The sequence below is a fragment of the Notechis scutatus genome, chromosome 1, assembly GCF_049901735.1.
Source record: "Notechis scutatus isolate UNSWTSFEM ecotype Mainland chromosome 1, rNotScu1.2, whole genome shotgun sequence".
NCBI classification, from domain to species: Eukaryota; Metazoa; Chordata; class Lepidosauria; order Squamata; family Elapidae; genus Notechis; species Notechis scutatus.
This window is the reverse complement of record NC_142009.1, coordinates 10,729,399-10,752,623: the sequence shown is the minus strand read 5'-3', so window position 1 is coordinate 10,752,623 and position 23,225 is coordinate 10,729,399. Positions and strand designations below refer to the sequence as shown.

The 23,225-nt window shown below is 43.4% G+C and overlaps 1 protein-coding gene across 2 annotated transcripts in view; it reads left to right on the top strand.

Annotated features, from left to right (window-relative positions):
- The window catches only part of HEATR6 (HEAT repeat containing 6), a 42,110-nt gene extending 28,274 nt beyond the window's left edge, over positions 1–13,836 (top strand). For both annotated transcript variants that reach the window (XM_026680454.2, XM_087956635.1), the window contains exons 15-20: positions 118–252; positions 1,604–1,726; positions 4,145–4,269; positions 5,360–5,456; positions 7,599–7,803; positions 12,904–13,836. In XM_026680454.2, the coding sequence (XP_026536239.2) occupies positions 118–252; positions 1,604–1,726; positions 4,145–4,269; positions 5,360–5,456; positions 7,599–7,803; positions 12,904–13,457 (1,239 nt within the window). In that variant the 3' untranslated portion in view covers positions 13,458–13,836. The remainder of the gene's footprint in view (positions 1–117; positions 253–1,603; positions 1,727–4,144; positions 4,270–5,359; positions 5,457–7,598; positions 7,804–12,903) is intronic.
- The last annotated feature ends 9,389 nt before the right edge of the window (positions 13,837–23,225 follow it).

Here is a 23,225-nt window from a genome sequence, read left to right as displayed (position 1 = left end):
TCAGAGAGTGTAAAAAGCTATTGGGTGGTATATAATCTCAGTGCTAGAGCTAGTACTGTTTATAAAAAATATATCTCTGTGAATGAAACTGCAAGGATTTTCTTTTCCACCGCATAGGTCGTGACATTCTGGACAAGGATGCTGAATGGACCTTTACCAGCTGCCCTCCAAAACGCCGAGCACCCAACTCTCCAGACCAGCACGTGTGATGCCCTTTCCTCTATTTTGCCCGAAGCTTTTAGCCGTCTCCCTGTAAGTGCATGGCTAGGACCTGTGTTTGTACTAAGTTTGCAAGTGCAAGATTTGAAAGCCATCAATAAATGTTGTTTGGTTTTGCTGACAGAGATACTTGCTGAGACTGCGAAGCTGGCAAAATGGCATCCAGTCACTTCATGTTGTGAAATATTGCATCTGTTGAGAACTAGATTGCTTCTGGCGCCCCCTCCTGTAAGTGTAGGAGAAGAACAGAAAGAGGTGGGGGAGGGTGGAGTTAAGCATGTCATCAGCTTAGAATTGTTACAGTCCCACCAATGATCTAAGTCCATCCCTTTTGAATTCTGTTGACCATTATCTCATACAGGTAGTCCTTGACTTACAACAGTTCATTTAGTGACTGTTCAAAGTTACAATGGCACTGCAAAAGTGCATTTTTCACACTTTTGACCATTGAAGCCTCCTCATGATCACATGATCAAAATCCGGATGCTTAGCAACACGCTCATACTTATGACCGTTGCAGTGTCAGGTTGCAAGAACTGTGTTACTAACTTAATAACTGCAGCTGATTCACTTAGCAATTGTGGCAAGAAAGGTTATAAAACGGGGCAAAACTCACAACAAATGTTTCACTTGGGCAATAGAAATTTTGGGCTCAGTTGTGGTCTTAAGTCGAGGACTAACTGTATTGAACTTTATTGATTAGATTCTTATGTATAGCTTGAGCAATAAATCATCTTAACTGCGGCTTGACATATGATCCTGGTTCTTTGCACTGACAATAAGTCATTCTAAAAAGGGTACACTGTGCCAGTGCTTTGCCATACTTTGGCACTGCATCAGTTTCTAGGTTTGGCATTTTAATTTACTCCTGGGATGAAATACGTTAGTAGATTGAGTTTAATCCACTAAGAGCCGCAGTGATGCAGTGGTTAAAATGCACTACTGTTCTGCAGGCTACTTCTGCTGACTGCCATCTGCCGACAATTTGGCAGTTCGAATCTCAGTAGGCTCAAAGTTGACTCAGCCTTCCATCCTTCTGAAATCGGTAAAATGAGGACCCAGGTGGTTGAGGGCAATAGGCTGACTCTGTAAACCGCTTAGAGAGGGCTGTAAAAGCACCGTGAAGCACTATATAAGTGCTATTGCTATTGCAGTCTAACTCTGCCCACTGCTAGGAATTTGATCCTGACTGGCTCAAGGTTGACTCAGCCTTTCATCCTTCCAAGGTTACTAAAATGAGGACCCAGATTGTTGGGGGCAATAGGCTGACTCTGTAAACCGCTTAGAGAGGGCTATAAAGCAGTATATAAGTCTAAATGCTATTGCTAAATGCTATTAAGTTTTGCAACTCTCAAGGATTGACTTCTTTCTGTTGTTGATGCAGGACAACAAGCAGATCCTTTGCATCACGATCCTTCTCGGACTCAGCCACAGTGAGAATCCTCTGGTGAAAGCCGCAGCTTCACGGGCGCTTGGGGTGTACATTGTCTTCCCGTGCCTTCAGCAGGTAAAGCACCTGAGCTGCTTTGGTTTTTTGCTTTATCCGACTGTGAAATGAAACTTCCTCAACCAACACCTAAACAGCGCCGTACCCAGAAAAAGAGGAACCCTGTTTTGTAGTGCTGGGGAAAGTTTTCACAGTTTTATGGAGATTCTCAGTCCTCCAGATCATGGTTGTCCCAAAGGTGCTTTTTTTTCAGGAGGCAACTGGACTTTCTTGGTTTTTCTTTGAAGATGTTTCTCTTCTCATCCCGGAAGCTTCTTCAGCTCTCTTTTCACTGTTTTGTAAAAGAGCAGTGGACAAGATCTGTTCTCATACCAGAGTGATGCTTACAGCCAATTTTTTCCCCCTCTGTACAAAAACCTCTCAGTCCCACAGATATTACGCACTGTGTACAGATTGTCCTCGACTTACAACAGCTCATTTAGTGACCGTTCAAAGTGACAACAGCACTGAAAAAAGTGATTTGTGACCATTTTTCAGTTACAACCTTTGCAGCATCCCCATGACTATATGATCAAAATTCAGAGGGTTGGAAACAGGTTCATACTTACGACCGTTGCTGTATCCCAAAGGGGATCCCCTTTTGCGACCTTCTGCCCAGCAAAGCCAATGGGGAAGCCAGATTCACTTAATAACCGTGTGAGTAACTTGGCAATTGCAATGATTCACTGAACTGTGGCAAGAAATGTCATAAAATGGGCCAAAATTCACTTAAGAAACATCTCACTTAGCAACGGAAATTTGGGACTCAATTGTTATCATAAATCGAGGACTACCTGCACAGAATTTTTGCCACAGCATGTATTATTATGATAATTAAATAATAATTATAACTTTAGAGCCACCTGACTTCAGGTGCCTGTTCCTTAAAAATTAGAAACATAGAGCTAAGCAAGAAAACTCCAATTTTTGTCTGAAAAAGATAATATATGATAAAAACAACCAACAGGGGAATGGCTCGGTATTTACCTTAGAGAAAGGTCTGGGAGAACCGGCTAGGTCTTCAGAGACTTCTGGAATATCATTTGGGTGGGAGTCCTATGTTGTATCCTGTCCCAAAAGCAGAGGGGGGAAAAAACCCCAGGCATTTAAATCTCTATTTGCAATTGAGATCTCTTGCCTCAGCAGATGGCAGCATCTAGCCAACCTTGGTTGGTCTCAAAAGTAATTGACAGGCTCCAGGGAACCTCAGGTCCGTAGGCCAGATAAGGGAGTCGGAACAGAGAAAGCATGGACAAACCACTTTTGAATAAACTGCAGAGATGCATACCCACAATCAACTTGACTTTTACATTGTAAGCACAAATCACACTGTCTGAATTGGGCAGCCTTGTAAAGCTATGAATGCAGGATCCCATCGGCCACCGTGACCAGAGGTTTAAACTTCTGAGTTTTCGGACTCAATACCCCAAAGGGCAACTGTTTAGTTGTCGATTGGGGTATTGATGGCCAGCTATGAAGTTGTTGACTGCTGATTCTTTGTGCAACAGCCCAAGTTCCTTGTGCAACAGCCAGCTTCTTAAAAGCCACCTGTCAACACCCCAATCGACAATTAAAAATCCACACACCACCAGGCACCACATAAATACGATAGACTAGCCTAAAGCATATTAGACCCTGCAGCATTATTCTTGGGCATGTATATTTGCCTTCATTCATGAAAGCAATGAATGAATGAATGTCTGGAAAAGTGAGTGTCTCCTGGGGGCAGGGGGGTGAAAGCAAGATTAAATAGTTTAGCAATTGAAGTAGAAATAGAGTTAGGGGCAGGCTACAAAAGAAAGTCAGTTAGGAAGCAAGAAAGGAGAGTCCAATAAGGCTGTGGTTCTGAAGAGCGGCGTGGAGCTGCACGGATAGCAGGAAATGCAGAAAAGCAATTAAAGTAATGATAAGATTGTAACAAGGGTATGCATATGGTGCATTGAAGCGATTGTGGTTGATTCTTAAGTAGCTATGATAGCATTGAAATGAAAAGTTTTTTTCCAAACCATTGCAACATCAGGGGATCAGACAAGTTTGGCTACAGCTCATCTGTAATTAAAAACTGGTAAAACGATGAACATCTTGGGTAAGACAATAACTGCTTCCTTAGAGAAGATACATTCTTAAAATTTGATGGTGTTGAGGAAGAAATTACACAATACCGCGTTTCCCCGAAAATAAGACCGAGCCTTATATTCATTTTTCCTCCAAAAGACACATTAGGGCTTATTTTCCTGTTAGGTCTTATTTTTGGGGAAATGCATCTGGGTGACAATCTCAATTAGTGCTTATTTTGCGGGGTAGGGCTTATATTACGAGCATCCTGAAAAATCATGCTAGGGCTTTTTTCTGGTTGGGGCTTATTTTCAGGGAAACGGGGTATGTAGCAGACTATGTGGGGGTGGATAACATATATTAATGACCAATATCTGATCTTAGGATGTGATGTTTGTCACTGACACGGCCAACACAGTTCTGAATTCTCTCGGTGATCCTTCTCCAAATGTCCGTGCCAAAGCAGCTTGGTCTTTGGGGAATCTGACAGACACTCTAATCATCAACAAGTAGGTTGCTGGTTTAAGGTTATTTCTTCTTTCCTTTCTTCTTTCCTTTCCTTCCCGGAACAGAATCCAAGTTCCCGGAACACAATTCAAAACAGGAAAACATACAGAAGTATCCTAAAGAAAAGGAATTAACTCAGAGAGGCCATTTTCAAATGAATACTATAACTCAGTTGGGGTTAACCTTTTTGGCACCAAGTGCTGAAACGGGAGTACGTGCGCATACGTTGGAAACCAGAAGAGCAGCTTCCTGACACGCGGACGGTAGCACCGGAAACCGTAAGTTAGCTTCCCAGCGCACACATATGCACTGGTTGCCTGATCTTCCGGTTTCTAACATGCATATGCATGTGAAGACCAGTTGGCTGGCATGCGCATGCGCTCCGGGGAGCTGCTCTTCCTTTTTCCAGTGCTCCCGTGCCCACGAAGACCAGCTGGCTGGCATGCGCATGCGCTCTGGGGAGTTCTTCTTCCTTTTTCCAGTGCTCCCGTGCCCACGAAGACCAGCTGGCTGGCATGCGCAAGTGCTCCGGGGAGCTGCTCTTCCAGTTTCCAGAGCTCCCGTACACATAAAGACCAGCTGGCTGGTGTGCGCATGCACTCTGGAGAGCTGGTGTTCCAGTTTCCAGTGCTCCCGCGTGCGCAAAGATCAGCTGGCTTGCGCACATGCGCGTGCCGGAACCCGGAAGAGCAATGGACAATGGCTGTCGTGCCTGGAGAGATGGTCCTGCGTGCCACTTCTGGCACATGTGGCATAGGGTTGCCATCACAGCTATAACTAATTCATATGTTGAAAGGCACAGACAAAAGAATATAAAAACTCAAAGCCCCTTTATTCATCAGATGTAGAGATGGCTCATAATGCCACATTTTTCTAATGTCTTCTCAGATATGAACATGTTATTTTAAAAGACACTTTAATCTCTCCAAATCAAGCCCTCTTTAAAAATAATGAAAGATACAAAAGGGATAAATTAGAGGGGCTGCTTCAAGATGGCTGCTTCAAGATGAAATATCCTGTGGATATTTGTTGGTATTTTTGATCCTGCTGGAGTGGTTTCTGATTTCTTTGTTTTTGTTTGGCGGGAAACAGGGAGCTAATGGGACAAAGTTTCCAGGATGAATTCTCAGACGTGTTACTCCTGAAAATGTTACGATCAGCAACCGAGGCATCGAAAGACAAAGATAAGGCAAGTATCTCAAGATTTGCGCACGTGAGCTTATAAAAAGGCAGCAGATTGTACAGTTTGGCAGGCAACATTTGTCAAGTTACATATAAGTGGGAAAGTGCCAAGAAAAACACCAAGCGATTCAGTGGGAACAAAAAGAATGTGGTAAGATGGACTAACCTGTGAAGGACATAGAAGTCAGAGTTACTTATTTAAATGGGGAAGATTTTCATTTAAAAATGGACCTACTGTGGGTTTTCTCTCTTCAAAGCCAGCTTGGTATAGTGTAGGGCTGTCAAATTCCCGGCCTGCGGGCCAGATGCGTCACCCCCTGGACCCGCCCACTCCCAGTTAAGCGAAGGGGGGAAAAGTCCCGATATGTCATGTGACACTGCCGTGAGGATGTGAGTTTGATACCCCTGGTATAGCGGGTAAGATGCTGACTAAGAAACCAGGAGATTGTGAGTTCTAGTTCCGCCTTAGGCATGAAAACTGGCTGGGTGACTTTGGGCCAGTTACTTTCTCTCAGCTCAACCCACCCCACAGGGTTGTTGTTGTGGGGAAAATAAGAGGAGGAAGGTGTTTTAGGTATGTTTGCCACCTTCAGTTACTTAAAAAGTGAACTTGTTCCTCAGTTCTCAATTAACTTATTAGAAAGGGCAGCTGGAATGGAAAATAATTCAAAGGGAGTCAAAAGGTAATGATCACCTTTTGACTAAATTTGACCCCTGATTGACTAATTTGAAATCAGTAGGAATCAAGTCTTGTCTTGAAAAACAATTGAAGCCATTTCCTGGAGGAAGATACCATGGGCCAGTTCCTCCCTCTCAGCCCAACCCACCTCACAAGGTTGTTATGGGAAAAATAGGAAAACGTGTTTTAGGCATGTTTGCTGCCTTGAGTAAGCAAGTAATAAAGGCAGGATAAAAATCAATCAAATAAACAAATATCGATATATAAAGTATACAATTCCCTGTAACACATCTTGATATTTTTTACCATTTATTCAACAGGCTCATGGAGAAAATATATCTAGGCGGTTGCTAGGAATTGAAAATGACGATAGCACATAATTAATTTTAACAGGCTGGTTCTTTTTAGGGGAATTTGAAGCTTGACAATTGCATTTTTTTTACAGATGATTCTTCACCACGGGAAACTCTGTTTGCAGCCTCTTTTAAGCATTTTTATATCATCTGTACAGCCTTCTCAGGACACTGTACACAATGTGATTTGTATTTGTATTTTTGCCTCATACAATAGACAAAATTACAAATCCCTAATGTGACAGCATTTGTGAGAGAGAAAAAACCAGAAATAAAAATACAATGGAATATTACAATAACATTTATTTATTTGTCTCTATCCTGCATTTATTGTTTTTACAAATAAGTCAAAATATCCAACATATTTTCCTCCTCCCATTGTCCCCATAACAACCACCCTGTGAGGTGAATTGGGCTGAGGGGGAGTGGCTGGCCCAACATCACCCAGCCGGCTTTCATGGCTAAAGCAGGACTTGAATTGCTCAAAATCTCCTGCTTTCTACTGATGCCTTAACCAGTAGACCAAGCATATACCAAGTAGATAATTTACTGATTTTCTGTCTATACAATGCAGAATGTCGCTTCAGGGTATAAGAAAAGCAAGCACAAAGACATCGAAATGCTTTTCTAAATAAACCAAGTCCAGTGGTCCCTTTTTATAACCCCAGTAATCCCGTAATTCAGGATAGAGTCGAGGCGACTTTATGGAGCTGAGCATTTACTGGCTGGATGCCCTTCCTGACACCTATGTGGAGTTTGCAGCAGATTTTTATTTTATTTTTTTGCGCCCAGAGAGAGAAATATCTACTATTACCTAGGATTGAACTTTCAACCTTCCCAGTAGGAGGCGAGCTTCTTTACCACTGGGCCACCATGCCACTCAGTCAAAAATAAACATCATGCCAATTGATTTTTTTACACACTCCTAGCTTGCAAGAAAGAAGGTTTGAAGTGGTACCCTTGTCCTTACGAAGACCTGGTCCATTCTATCAGCTCAGAGGCCTGAAAAGGCCGGACTTCAGAGCAAGATGGATTCATGACATCATTCAGTACTTTAAGGCAGTAACAGCTCTAGTTTTTATAGTACAAGCCACAGACTTTTCCCATCTCTCTTCAGGTCAAGAGCAATGCTGTCCGAGCCCTGGGAAACCTCCTTCATTTTCTCCAGCCGTCCCACATCGCCAGCCCCAAATTCAGCCAACCCATTGAGGAATCCATCCAGGCTCTGACGTCGACGGTGCAGAGTGTTGCCACGATGAAAGTGCGTTGGAATGCCTGCTACGCCCTCGGAAATGTCTTTAAAAACCCTGCCTTGCCGTTGGGTAAGTAAAAATGACAAGTGTTATTTTCAGGTGCAATTCAGAGGTGGCATTTAGCAGGTTCTGACCAGTTCCGGAGAACCGGTAGCAAGAAATTTTGAGTAGTTTGGAGAACCCATTGGTACCTTCCCCCCAGGAGTGGGGAGGGAATGGGGATTTTGCAGTAACCTTCCCCTGCCACGCCTACCAAGCCACACCCACCAAGCCACTCCACCACGCCCACCAAGCCACGCCCGCAGAACCAGTAGTAAAAAAAATTGAATCCCACCACTGCCTTCAGAAGTTGTGGTGCTCCATCCCTGGAGGCTTTTAAGAAGTGAGAGGACAGTCACTTGTCTCAAATGGTGCAGGGTCTCCTGGTTGAGTAGGGAGTTGGACTAGAAGATCTTCAAGGTTCTCTCCAGCTCTGTTATTCTGTTATCCTGTGGCGGGTACTGTATAATCTTACAGGTTGCCCTCAGGTTTTGATTTTCCAGACCTCCACTCTCTGGATTTCAGATACAACAGACAAAGTTTTAGGTTGGATTTTACACACACATTCCCTCTAAAGCAGCGGTGTCAAACGCAAGGCCTGTGGAGCCAGAGGGTGGCATTCAGCAGGTTCTGACCAGTTCCGGAGAACCAGTAGCGGAAATTTTGAGTAGTTTGGAGAACCGGTGGTAACCTTCCCCCAGGAGTGGGGATTTTGCAGTATCCTTCTCCTGCCACGCCCACCAAGCCACACCCACCAAGCCACTCCACGTCCACCAAGCCACGCCCACAGAACCGGTAGTAAAAAAAAATTGAATCCCACCACTGGTGCCATTGAATTGAATACTTGATTTGGCCAAGTGTGATTAGAGACACACAGAAGGATTCATCTCCGACAAAGAAGCTCTCAGTGTACAAGCAAAGCCACAGAATAGTGACTATCCTCATAATAACACAGGCAGTCCTCAACTTACAACGGTTCATTTAGTGACCGTTAGAAGTTACAACGGCACTGAAAAAAGGTGACCGATAACCATTTTTCACACCTACGTCCACTGCAGCATCCCCATGGTCACGCAGTCAACATTTGGATGCTTGGCAACTGTCAGGTATTTATGACAATTGCAGTGTCCTGGGATCAAATGATCCCCTTTTGCAACCTTCTGACAAGCAAAGTCAAGGAGGAAGTCAGATTCATTTAACGGCCATGTTACTAGCTTGACAACTGCACTGATCCACTTAACAAAAGTGGCGGGAAAAGTTGTAAAATGGGGCAAAACTCGCTCAACAACTACCTCGCTTAGCAACAGAAATTTTGGGCTCAATGGTGGTCTTAAATCATGGACTACCTGTACAGGTAGTCCTCGACTTACAACAGTTCATTTAGTGACCAATGTTATGATGGCAGTGAAAAAAGTGACTTATGACCATTTTTCACACTTATGACTGTTGTTAAGCTTCCCCATGGTCATGTGATTTATATGTGGATGCTTGGCAACTGACTCACATTTATGACGGTTACAGTGTCCCAGGGTCACCTGATCCCCTTTTATGACCTTCTGACAAATAAAGTCAATGGGGAAGCCAGATTCACTTAAAAGCCTTGTTCCTAATTTAAGAATTGCAGTGATTCACTTAACAAATGTGGTGAGAAAAGTCATAAAATGGGGCAAAACTCACTTAACAAAACTCTCACTCAACAACATATGTTTTGGGCTTAATTGTGATCATAAGTTGAGGACTACCTGTATTACCCATAAGAGCGGGGAACAAGAAAGGTAATAAGGATAAATAACAATACTACAGCCATACTACATGGATAAATACAGAAATGTCCCCCAGTCCTTTATTAGCGCTAACTCCCCCTCCCATCTTGTTGTGTTAACTGGCCATAATTTCTGGTTGTGTAAATCTTGCTTATCCATGGAGACCAAGTGGAGCAAGTGATCAGTTTTAAGTTTCTGGGTGTTACCCTAAAAGAGGACCTGACCTGGCAGGGCTCACATTGCAGCCCTGGTCAAAAGGGTCCAGCAGAGATTATACTACCCGGGACTTCTCAGGAAACAACCACTGAATGAAAAACTGCTGGTGACCTTCTACCGCTGCACCAGAGAGAGTATCTTAACATACTGCACCTCTGTATGGTTTGCCAATTGCACAGTGGCAGATAGGAAAGCACTCCAGAGGGTTAATGTCATTGCCCAGAAGACCATTGGTTGTCCTCTCCCCTCTTTGGAAGAGCTTTATAGCTCCCGCTGCCTCAAGGAAGTTCAAAACATTCTCAAAGATCCATCTCATCCTCGGTACCCGTTTTTTTTTTAACTATTACCATCTGGCAGGTGACACAGGACAAATAGGCTGAAAAACAGCTTCTATCCCAGGGCACTAGCTCTTTTGAAGTCTACTGTATAGTGCAACATTAATGCAATATCAGGGGTTTTCAATTCAGTGTATAGAATGTGAAGGATGTGTGTTTGTGTTTATTTTCATAGTCATAATGTACACCGAATATGGTATTTAATTTCATTGTACGAGGTGCAATGGCAATAAAGTAAACTAAAAATAAAAATAGGCTGTGAGATGCGAGATTATGAAGAGGGGCAGCCTGGGCCAGCCTGAGAGGGACATCTTTGTCCAGCTTTCCAAAGATGCTGCCCAAATTCCTGGAGAAAGCTCACCTGTGGATTTCACTGTAGTAGCTAGAACTCAACTTACGACCAAAATTGAGCCCGGAATAACAGTTGTAAGTTGTTACGGTTATAAGTCAAGGAACCCACATGACCTGAAGTAAATTTCCAGCTTTTTTCACTGCTGTTGTTAAGTGAATACAGTGGCCCTTAAACAAATGATGTGGTCGTTAAGTGAACCCGTTCATTTGAATGGCCGTTTTTTGCTGGAAACTAACCAAATGATCACAAATCTGGTTGGAGGAGATATTTTAAAAGAAAGGAGCAATAGATGGCTTCCTGAGAAGCCTGGTAATATATATGTCAACTCATAAAATATTTCTATGGTTTTTAGAGTTGCCAACAGAAAGGGAGGGGGGAGCAGTGGGCAACTTGGATGCCATAAATGTTTTCAAAGATAGTTTCTAGGTGACTGAAGTTTCTGCCATGCAAAATTCTAACTGGATGATGGATGACTCTTGGCTATGGATGTGTCCCATTGGAGAATATGACTTATGATACACCCAGGGGGTGGGGGAAAACCAGGGTCAAGGATGACAAGGAGTGATATGTCTCAGAGTCGGCTACACCCAGGAAGCGCTGGCATGTTTACTCCTAATAAATCTTGTCCGGAGCCCTGACAATATACACTGCTCAAAAAAATAAAGGGAACACTTAAACAACACAATGTAACTCCAAGTCAATCACACTTCTGTGAAATCAAACTGTCCACTTAGGTAGCAACACTGACTGACAATCAATTTCACACGCTGTTGTGCAAAATGGAATAGACAACAGGTGGAAAGCATAGGCAGTTAGCAAGACATCCCCAATAAAGGAGTGGTTCTGCAGGTGGTGACCACAGACCACTTCTCAGTTCCTATCTGGCTGATGGTTTGGTCACTTTTGAATGCTGGCGGAGCTTTCACTCTAGTGGTAACATGAGACGGAGTCTACAACCCACACAAGTGGCTCAGGTAATGCAGCTCATCCAGAATGGCACATCAATGCGAGCTGTGGCAAGAAGATTTGCTGTGTCTGTCAGCGTAGTGTCCAGAACATGGAGGCGCTACCAGGAGACAGGCCAGTACATCAGGAGACGTGGAGGAGACCATAGGAGGGCAACAACCCAGCATCAGGACCGCTACCTCCACCTTTTTGCAAGGAGGGACAGGAGGAGCACTGCCAGAGCCCTGCAAAATGACCTCCAGCGGGCCATAAATGTGCATGTGGCTGCTCAAACGGTCAGAAACAGACTCCATGAGGGTGGTATGAGGGCCCGACGTCCACAGGTGGGGGTTGTGCTTACAGCCCAACACCGTGCAGGACGTTTGGCACTTGCCAGAGAACACCAAGATTGGCAAATTCGCCACTGGCGCCCTGTGCTCTTCACAGATGAAAGCAGGTTCACACTGAGCACATGTGACAGACGTGACAGGGTCTGGAGACGCCATGGAGAACGTTCTGCTGCCTGCAACATCCTCCAGCATGACCGGTTTGGCAGTGGGTCAGTAATGGTGTGGGGTGGCATTTCTTTAGGGGGCTGCACAGCCCTCCATGTGCTCGCCAGAGGTAGCCTGACTGCCATTAGGTACCGAGATGAGATCCTCAGACCCCTTGTGAGACCATATGCTGGTGCGGTTGGCCCTGGGTTCCTCCTAATGCACGACAATGCTAGACCTCATGTGGCTGGAGTGTGTCAGCAGTTCCTGCAAGACGAAGGCATTGATGCTATGGACCGGCCCGCCCGTTCCCCAGACCTGAATCCAATTGAGCACATCTGGGACATCATGTCTCGCTCCATCCACCAATGCCACATTGCACCACAGACTGTCCAGGAGTTGGGGGATGCTTTAGTCCAGGTGTGGGAGGAGATCCCTCAGGAGACCATCCGCCACCTCATCAGGAGCATGCCCAGGCGTTGTAGGGAGGTCATATAGGCATGTGGAGGCCACACACACTACTGAGCCTCATTTTGACTTGTTTTAAGGACGTTACATCAAAGTTGGATCAGCCTGTAATGTTTTTTTCCACTTTAATTTTGAGTGTAACTCCAAATCCAGACCTCCATGGGTTGCTAAATTTGATTTCCATTGATAATTTTGTGTGATTTTGTTGTCAGCACATTCAACTATGTAATGAACAAAGTATTTAATAAGAATATTTCATTCATTCAGATCTAGGATGTCTTATTTTTGTGTTCCCTTTATTTTTTTAAGCAGTGTGTGTGTGTGTGTGTGTGTGTGTGTGTGTGTGGATCTTTGGTTATTCGGGTTTTCTCCCTTGTAAAATTGGAAGTATCTAGGCGATGTTTCGATGAAGTCTCATTCATCATCTTCGCCTAGATACTTCCAGTTTTCTTCCCGAATAACCAAAGATCCACATACAAATACCTGCGAAAACCTCAGAAAACATATATATATATATATATGTATATATATATTTTAACCTATTTTGGATTTTTTAGGAGAAGCCCCTTGGACTGGCAAAGCCTATGATGCCCTTACGTCAGCAGTCAAATCCTGCAAGAATTTTAAAGTCCGCATCAAATCAGCCACAGCTCTCTCTGTGCCATCTGAGAGGAGGCATTATGGGACTCCCAAGCAGTTTTCCCAGATTTGGGGTGCGCTGGTGACCGCTTTGCAGCGGAGTGAGAACGCTGAAGACTTCTTGGAGTTCAAATACAGCGCTAGCCTCCGCGTGCAACTATGCCACGCTCTGCTCCATCTGCTGAGCCTGGCCGAGGAGACTGACCTACCAGACATCAGGAAGTCCGTGCTTGAGCAGGGAGAAATCATTCGGCTTTATATGTTGCAGTATATGAAATCAGGAGCTGAAGGGGAAGAAGCTGGAATAGGAGAGAGCATTCCTGAAAGGGACAAAACCCTCGAAAGGGCCATTGAGCACGTGAGAAGGCTGGAGGAAGCATCAGAAGGCTACCCAGTGAAAAGGGGGGTGTTGGCTTACTTAGAAGACCTCTTGAAAACCCATACCTGTTCCACAGAATTCCCCAGAGATTAAGCTGGTATGATTAAGAAAAAAGCCAGGCCAGGCCTGTGCTTATTATGAATACCCCCCCAGGTCATACCACTCAGCCACTGTCCTGCCGGAGAATTTTAAAAATTCCTTTTTGGTGGTTCCTTTCTCCTTTCCTTTTTAATCACAGGGACAGACTTCACTGAGTCTTTTTTAAACATTTGCCTTACCAACTGCCTCATTTCCAAGTACTTCACACAAATAACGTGAGCAGCAAATGGCAGAAATTGGGAAAGGATTTGCTACGTTATGCATACAAAATGATAAAAAAAAAAAAAACTAACCAAGGACCTCTATATTAACATTTTCTAAAAATATTACTTTATTCCAATGAAGAATAATAAATTATTCGGTTCTAAACATATTTCCGTTGATGTTCTTTTGCCTTCCATATTTACCTTTTTAATCTTTTTTTTTAGTTTTATTTATTTTTTTCACCTTTACTCTGAAGAATAGGAGAAGATGGTCTAAAGTGGTGGGGAGAAGAATTTCCTCTCTCCATTTGTCATGAATGCATCTTCTCCTATTTTCAGCTGTCTGTTCCCAATTTAAAATGGCAATCTGATACCAATAGAAAAGGGTATTTGTAGCTCAGCATTGAACAGTAGAGTCCTTGGTGCTCTTTGAACTTGGTTATCTTCCGCAGTGAAGATGGGTAAGGGATTGTCTGCCAGAAAACCACCAAGCTCAAAGAGTACCAAGGACTCAAGATGATAAAAGAGGTGTGGTGGCGCAGTGGTTGGAATACAGTATTGCAGGCTAATTCTGCTGACTGCTAGGAGTTCAATCCTGACTGGCTCAAGGTTGACTCAACCTTCCATCCTTCTGAAGAGGGGGGAATGAGGACCCAGATTGTTGGGGGCAATAAGCTGATTCTGTAAACTGCTTACTATGTTTCCCTGAAAATAAGACCCTTTCTTATAATTTTTTTTGCCACCAAAAGCACCAGGTCTTATTTTGGGAGGATGTCATCCACTGACTAACCTCACTTGTGCACGTCACCTCCGCCCTCCTTTTCGCTGTCAGAGGCCTTTAGGAACTTCTTCTCCTGCGACCGGCAAGCCTTTCTTGAAGGCCTCTGCAGCCGATAACAGAGCTCTGGATTGATCCGGAGCTTTGTTATCAGCTACAGAGGCCTTCAAGAAAGCCCTGTCAGCCTTGCGGGCTGCAGAAGAAATGCGCCAGCAAGGTAGATGTCGGGGTGTGTGAGGCCTGGCTACAACTGTCCAAAGGTAAGTAGAAGGGCAGCTCCACCCCCTCACCTCCATCCCCACTCTAGCTTAATTTTTACCTGTGCATTCTGTAGTGGGCAGGATCTTAATTAGGGCTTATTTTGGGGGTAGAGCTTCTATTGGAAGCACGTGTAAAAATCAAGATAGGACTTACTTTCAGGGTAGGTCGTATTTTCGGGGAAACAGGGTAGAGGGCTGTAAGTGGTATATAAGGACTATTGCTATGATAATCTGAGTTTAACGTAGCAAATTTTAACTGCATTGAAGCCCAGCTATCCATTCAGTGTGCTCTTTTTTTTTTTTTTTAAAGGCAGGTCTTTATGTCTCCAAAGTTAAGGAAATACCCTTGCTAGTTAGAAACCAGCTGGGAAGGTTGCCAATGGTGATCACATAACCTCTGGGTTGTTGTCACCTCCATAAATACATGCCGGTCGTGAAAGCACCCAATTTTTGATCACATTACAGGGGAAGCTACTATGGTTGTAAGTGCGAGGACCAGTTGTAAATCACATTTTCAGTGGTGGTGTAATTTTGAACAGCCGTTAAATAAATAGTTGTAAGTCAAGGATGTCGGAACAGAACAACAGAGTTGGAAGGGACCTTGGAGGTCTTCTAGTCCAATCCCTGCTCAAGCAGGAAACCCTATGCCAGTGGTGGCTAATCTTTTTGGGTTCCTGTGCCAAAAATTGTGCATGCGCTTGCACGCTCGCACTCGCGTGCCAGCACATAGAAGGCAATGTGCACCCTCCCATGTCACCTACACATGCGCGTGTAATCCTCCCCCTTACCTGCACTTTGCCTCACAGCTGATTTTCGGCTGGTTTGAGGCCTTTTTTGGCCTTCCAAAGGCTTGAGGAAGGCTTCTGCAGGTTTCTACAAGCTTTGTAGGCCGAAATCTAGCCCCATTTCGTCATTTCCTGTTTTTCCGCAAAACCCTAACCCTAACCTTTGGGAGGCCAAAAAAGGCCTCAAACCGGCCGAAAATCAGCTGTGCTCTGTGAGGTAAGTTTGCCTGCAGCTTGCGTGGCGGCAGAAATGGCTCTGCCATAGGTTCGCCATCACGGCTCTATGCCATTCCAGACAAATGGCTGTCCAATCTCTTCTTAAAAACCTCCAGTGTTGGAGCGTTCATAACTTCTGCAGACAAGTCGTTCTCATTAATTGTTCTAACTGTCAGGAAATTTCTCTTTAGTTCTACAACCTGTAAATGCTTTTGATAATAAAAATGAAAGACCCACATAATTATTTTTGGTATAATTGTTATCACAGGTGTAGAAGGTCAATGTAGAAAACCCAGTCAAATGGAAAAAAACCTTTCCAAGTTCTTTCCTTGCACTGCAGTAGTATAATTAAAGGTGATGTCCCTTAGCCCAATTCGCCTCTTTTTATCAGCCGAAGCTGCTCCCAAACAACCAGAAACGCAGGCAGGCAGGCAGGCAGGCAGAACGGAGCACTGGATTGAACCGCGTGCGGGCGGGCGGGTGGGGTGAACGGGCGCTTCGGAGGAGGTGCGGCGACAGGAAAAGCCACACCCCCGGCTTCTTTGAAGCAGTTTCTTCCTGGGCTGGATGTTAGAGGTCCATCGTAGCTCTGCATGATCCCTAAACAAGGACTACAGGAGCTTCCTAGGGAAAACACACTGACTAAATGCTCCTCATTCAATTCCTGTTTTCACCAAACAGAGATAAGAGAAACATCTGCATGAAATTTTGTAGCTACACAGCTGGGCAAGACCTAGAACTAGAGAGACTGCAGTCAGGTGTCTTTAATGCTAGTTGTAGGGTAAACATAAAGTTTTGGGAATGGAAAATACAATCCCCCCCGCCGCCGGTCCTTGAAAAAGTGTTTCTGCTTGAGACTGGTCCCTGGTACAAAAAGGTTGGGGACCACTGCCTTAGCCAACCTCTAACACATTCGCCCATTTAAGACGAGGGATCAGTAAAACAACTGCAGTGTTGGCAGGAGAGAATCTGCTCACCATATATAGATCCTTCGGGAGGAATTCAAGCTTCACTGAATTTTCATCTTGTTCTTCTCTTTGTTCACCTTTGCTGCAGAAGTCAACTTGATACTCTGTGGGTGAGGGAGGCTATCCTGAGTGGTCTATCTTTCCCATTGTCTTAATACATCGGAGCTTTATCTAAAACGTACAGGTAGCTCTCAACTTACAACAGTTCATTTAGTGACTGTTCAAATTTGCAATGGCACTGAAAAAAGCAACTTGGAACCATTTTGCACACTTACAACCTTTGTAGCATCCTCTGTCAGCGTTGCAGAAAACCTCCACTCCAACCAATAACTCCGGGACAGACATCTTCTCAAATGTTCTTTTTATTTTGGATAGTAAACTGGCACAACTGGGGAATCCCGAATCTGAAAGTTCCGGGCTTCCTTGCAATAAGTAAAAACTACAAATCCATCCCCTGCACCCATCATCGCATCACATGCCCCAATCACTATCCGTCCCAACTGGAGACTGCCCCTCACTTATGCGCAGAATAACATGACCTTGAATTAGAAAAGGAACGTTATGTCTAACTACATACACTCCAAGAAATTCCCCCCTCCCACTTTCCCAGGCTCAAAATGTGGCAGCGTGGGAGCATCTGGTCTCAATATGGCTTCCAAAGCTGACATGATCATGTGATCAAGATTCAGATTTTTGACAACTGGTTCATACATATGACCGGAGTCATGGAGCCATGGAATCCCCTTTTGCGACCTTCTAACAAGCAAAGTGAATGGGCAAGAAGCCAGATTCATTTAACAAACATGTCACTAACTTATCAACGGCAGTGATTCCCTTAACGATCGTGGCAAGAAAGGTCATAAAAGGGGGCAAATCTCACTTAATCAGTATCTCGCTTAACAACAGAAATTTTGGGTTCAGTTGTGCTTGTTAGGCAAGGACTACCTGTATCCATTTTATGCAAGCACAACGTTTTAAGAATGGGGCCTTCAAATGGAAGCTCCGCGTTTGGGAGGGGCTTCCATCTTTCAGGGGGGAGGCATTGTGTTGGGGCAAGGGTGCGTTAACAACCTTTAAGTGTGCAGGTGGCAGGTTTTATGGGGATTCTTGACTCCTTGTTCTGTTTGCAAGCTGGCCCTTTCACATCCTTCCTTGGGATTGTTTCAAGGTGAAGGCACTTTGCTTATCAGCTGGAGGTATGATTTATTATAGGCCAGAAAAGTGACAGGCCTTTCCAAGTCTTCTGTGGCCTCTTTGAAAGGTAAGTAAAAAATTTCAGGTGTGTGTGTGTTGTCCTCCATGAATAGAATGGCTTTGGATAGCGAAATGGGTGGCATGTAAATTTAATCAATAAATAAAAATAGTATCTATCTATCTGACAAAAAGAAATATTTATTTTAAATTATCACAGCCAAAAGACCAGAGCCCATAACAAATTAAAAAAAAAAAAACACTCAAGGAATAACCAGTTAAAAATTCTAGAATAAAATAACAAATAACAGATAAAATCTATATTAAAATCACAATGTGGCATCTGGTCTGTCAGTGGCCTAACTGTACTATAACATCAATCTATGAACTGTGAGGCCCACAGTCATTAAATAAAGGTAAATGTTCCCCTCGTACATACGTGCTACTCGTTTCCGTCTCTAGGGGGCAGTGCTCATCTCTGTTACAAAGCCAAAGACTGTCTGCAGACATCTCCATGGTCATGTGGCTGGCATGACTAAACACCCGAAGGCACACAGAACACTGTTCCCTTCCCACCAAAGTTATTTTTCTACTTGCATTTTTACATGCTTTCAAACTGCTAAGGTTGGCAGAAGCTGGGACAAGGAATGGGAGCTCACTCAGTTACTCACCCAAACTGCCGACCTTTCTGATCGACAAGCTCAGTGTCTTAACCACTGAGGCATTGCAACCTTAGTCATTAAATACTGAAATGCAAAAGGCTAGTCATGCAAAAGGGTTTGCTACATTATTTGTGTAAAATAGCTATGATGGATTAATCACGTTTCCGACAAATCCCCAGTGCTACTGCGCAGAATCAAGCCACCTGCGCTGTAGTCCCAGCCTGTTCATCCTTAAGCAGACACTGGAGTTAAGCAGGGTCAGTACGGCCAGAATACCTATAGATAATTGGGATGATAGGTTCTTCCCCGAAAATCTTTATAGAAAGAGCATAGAAGGAGTAGGTGTCCAACAGCCGCCATCTCTCCTGAGCCATAGAAGCAGAGTCTTTCAATCAATGGTATCTTGTTATACTTGCTGTACAGGACGGCCAAAGGACTATCTATTAGGTCAGCAGTGTCAAACTCAATGTGGCCCGTGAGGTGTTTAGATCTGGCCTGCAGGGCTGCCCTAGAAACAGCAATGGACCGGCCCACGATGCCTCAGCCAGTAAAAACGGAGCTCGGGAGGCCCACATATGGTCCTCTCAGGCCCCGTTTTTGGCCGTGATGGCCTCTTATAGAGGTTCCCCCCGTTCCGAGCTCCCTCCCGAATGTTAGGACTCCGACATGCTTTCCCCACTCCCTTTCTGCTGACAACTAAAAGGACCAAAGAAGTATTTTTTAGTTGACACCGAGCTCTGTTTTCACTGGCAGAGGGCTGCAGGATGCTGTCGTGGCCAAAAACGGGGTCTGGGAGGCAGTTTTCACTGGCAGAGCACTTGGGCTGCCACACAAGTGACATTAAGCTGGCCAAGCCCACCCTGGCTATGCCCACCCTGAGGTCAAACACAACTCTGATGTGGCCCTCAAGGAAATTGAGTTTGACACCCCTGTATTAGGTGGTCTTAACCATTGACCCATGCCAAGGAAGGCTTGCGCTTTGCAAAAAAATCAAAATAGAGGAAGTCCTCATCTTACAAGCACAACAGAGTCCACATTTCTTTCTTTCTTTTTTTATAAATAAATTTTATTAAATTTAAATTTACAATTAAAAACATATCGACATTACATACACAAAAGGGAAAAAGACAAAAACAAAAAACACTCGGTCTTACGAACCGGAAAGAGAAGTAGTTACAATGGCACTGACCAAAGTGACTTATGACCATTGCAGAATCACCATAAGACACAAGACCAAAATTCGGCCGCTTGGCAAGTGGCTCACATTTATGACGGTTGCAGTGTCCTGGGGGGTCAAAGGATCACCTTTTGCGACCTTTTGACAAGGGGAACCATCCTGTTTCTGTACCTCTCACCTCCCAATCCCTGAGCAATCAAAAGTCCAAGGTTCAGGTAGTAGCTTCAAGTTATACAACCTGAGGCGCCAAAACCTGCAGCTTTTTGAAAAAGTGAAGAGTTAGTGATCTCAAAAGGTCGGCCTAAGCTTTGAACTGCATCCCAAAATTGTCTTTAAAAGCCCTAGCTTGATTGTATATCAGGAGTCAACAGCACGGTGCCTGCAGATATTAAGGTCCCCTTTGGAGTCTGCTAGGCTCCATGTCCCACCTGCATTTAATTCTTTTGTTTAAATCTTCTTAATTTAAAAACAAACAAATGAAACACCCCAAACAAAGCATCCCTTTGACAAAAGTGCTTTGTGAACATATTTCAGTCCTATGAACTATTCTTATAAAATGAACGTAGTTGATTCCTGCAAATTACTGCTTTGTTTTGTTTTAATATGTAAAGCAATTTGTCCAAATTTTCTACAGATTAACAGAGTTGTTCGGGACCTTGTAGGTCATATAATCCAACCCCCCCACCCAAGCAGACCCTATACCATTTTTGACAGATGGCAGTCTAGTCTCTTCTTGAAAGGTACCAGTGATGAAGTGCCCATAACTTCTAAAGGCAACTTCTGTTCCATTGGCTAATTGTTCTCCCTGTCAAGAAATTTCTCATTTCCAGGTTGAATCTCTCCTTGTTCAGTTTCCATCCATTATTCCTTGTCTGGATTTGAGGTGCTTTGGAGAATAGCTTGACCTCTTCCTCTCTGTGGCAGCCTCTCAAAAACTGGGACACTGCTATCAAGTCTCCCCTGGTCCTTCTATTCATAGAGTATCCATGCCCAGTTCTTGCAACTGTTCATTGTATGTTTTCGCCTCCAGTCCCCTAATTATCTTGGTTGCTCTTCTCTGCACTCTTTCCAGAGTCTCAACATCTTTTTTATAGTGTGGTGACCAAAACTGGATGCAGTACTCTAGGTGTGGTCTTACTAAGGCTTTATAGAGTGGTATTAGTACCTCACTTGATCTTGATTGTATCCCACTGTTAATGTAGTTTAGGGTTACACTAGCTTTTTTGGCTGCTGCTGCACACTGCTGGCTCATGTTTAGCTGGTTGTCCACTAAGACTCCAAGATCCCTCTCACAGTTACTGCTATTGAGCCTGGTTTCACCCAGTCTATATGTGTCCTTTTGGTTTTTCTTGCCTAAGTGTAGGACTTTACTTTTCTGTATGTTAAATTTCATTTTGTTAATTTCATTTTGTTTACTCTGATAAAATAAACATAGCTGATTACTGCAAGTTACTGCTTTGTTTTTATTTTTATACATAAAGCAATTTGTACAAAGAAAAAGATTAAATGAAACCAGAAGGGTATATCTCAACAAATAAATGCTCTAGCTGAAGATAATGGATGCTGGACATAATGGAACTCTTATTTCCTAAGACCTGGAAACTCTCTTGATGTAACCTAAAACTGAATTTTCCTCTTTAGATTGTTGTCTTCTTTAATAGCTTTTTCTCTGGTAATATCACTACGGTAAAGAGGGATCAACTTCTGGAAGACCATGTGACACAGTTCATCGGTCTGTTGCCACATTACGGTTTGTATTGCTTAGATTGTTATAAGGAGGTTCTCCATGCTGACTTGTGTAGAATACCTTATGCCACCAGACTTGAAATTCTAGAACTAGAAAACCTTGAATTACGCCGTCTTCGGTCTGATTTAAGCATGGTATATAAAATTATACATTGCAATGTCCTACCTGTCAATGAATACTTCAGCTTCAACCATAACAACACAAGAGCACACAATAGATACAAACTCAAAGTTAACCGCACCAAACTTGATTGCAGGAAATACGACTTCAGCAATAGAGTGGTCAATGTCTGGAATACTCTACCCGACTCTGTAGTTTCTTCCCCAAACCCCAAAAACTTTAACCTTAGACTGTCTACTATTGACCTCACCCCTTTCCTAAGAGGTCTGTAGGGGCGTGCATAAGCGCACCAACGTGCCTACCGTCCCTGTCCTATTGTTTCTCTTATTCTTTTATTTTTCTTATATGTACCCATTTCATATATTCACAACTATGTATACACTTATACTTATTATCTTGTAAACAATTGGCAAATCAAATAAATAAATAAATAAAATAAATAAATGTGCTCAAACTGAAGATAATGGATGCTGGACATAATGGAACTCTTATTTCCTAAGACCTGGAAACTCTCTTGATGTCACCTAAAACTGAATTTTCCTCTTTAGATTGTTGTCTTCTTTAATGCTCTTTCCAACAACGGTAAAGAGGGATCTCTTCTGGAAGACATGTGGACAATTATATCGCTGCTGTTGTTACGGTTTGTTTGTTTAGATTGTTGGGGGCAATATGCTGACTCTGTAAACCACTTAGAGACGGCTATAAAAGCACTATGAAGCTGTACGTAACCCTAAATGTTATTACTATTGTTTATTGTATAGCTAGTCCTCGACTTACAATCACAATTGAGCCCAAAATTTTTGTTGCTAAACGAAATTTAAACAAAGTTTCTGTTGCTAAACCGAAGCAGTCGGCCTGAGTTTAAATGGACTCCGGGAGATGGTAGAGGACAGGAAGGCCTGGAGGAATGTTGTCAATGAGGTCACAACGGGTCGGACACGACTTCACAACTAACAACAACAACAACAGCTAAAGAGACATTTGTTAAGTGAATTTTGCCCCATTTTATTACCTTTCTTGCCCCAGTTATTAAGTTAGTAACATGGTTGTTAAGTGAATCTGGCTTCCCCATTAAATTTGCTGGTCAGAAAGTTGCAAAAGTGGATCCCATGACCCCAGGACAGTACAACCGTCATAAATATGAGTCAGTTAGCAAGTGTCTGTATTTTGATCAGTGACCACGTGGATGCTGCAATGGTTGTAAGTTACAACAGCACTGAAAAAAGTAACTTATGACCGTTTTTCACATTTTTGACTGTTGCAGCATCCTCATGGCCACATGATCAAAATTCAGATGCTGGAATATACATTATAAAATAACAAAATCGGCGGACTATAAAGAAAATCAATATAAAATGGCGCCCATAAGATTGGCTAAGATTTACCCGAATTTAGACTCAAAATGTTGGAAATGCGGATCCAAAAAAAAGGTACCTTCTACCACCCATGGTGGTTATACCCCAAAGCGAAAAAATACTGGAAGAAAATATAAAAATGGATACAGGATTTAATTGGAAATCAAATAGAATTTACCCCGGAATTATTCCTCCTAGGGATAATCAAAGGTAAATATAATAAAAGGACAAAATATTTGATGCTACATATAACAATAGCAGCCAGGATTGCCTTTGTGCAGTGTTGGAAGAAAGAACACA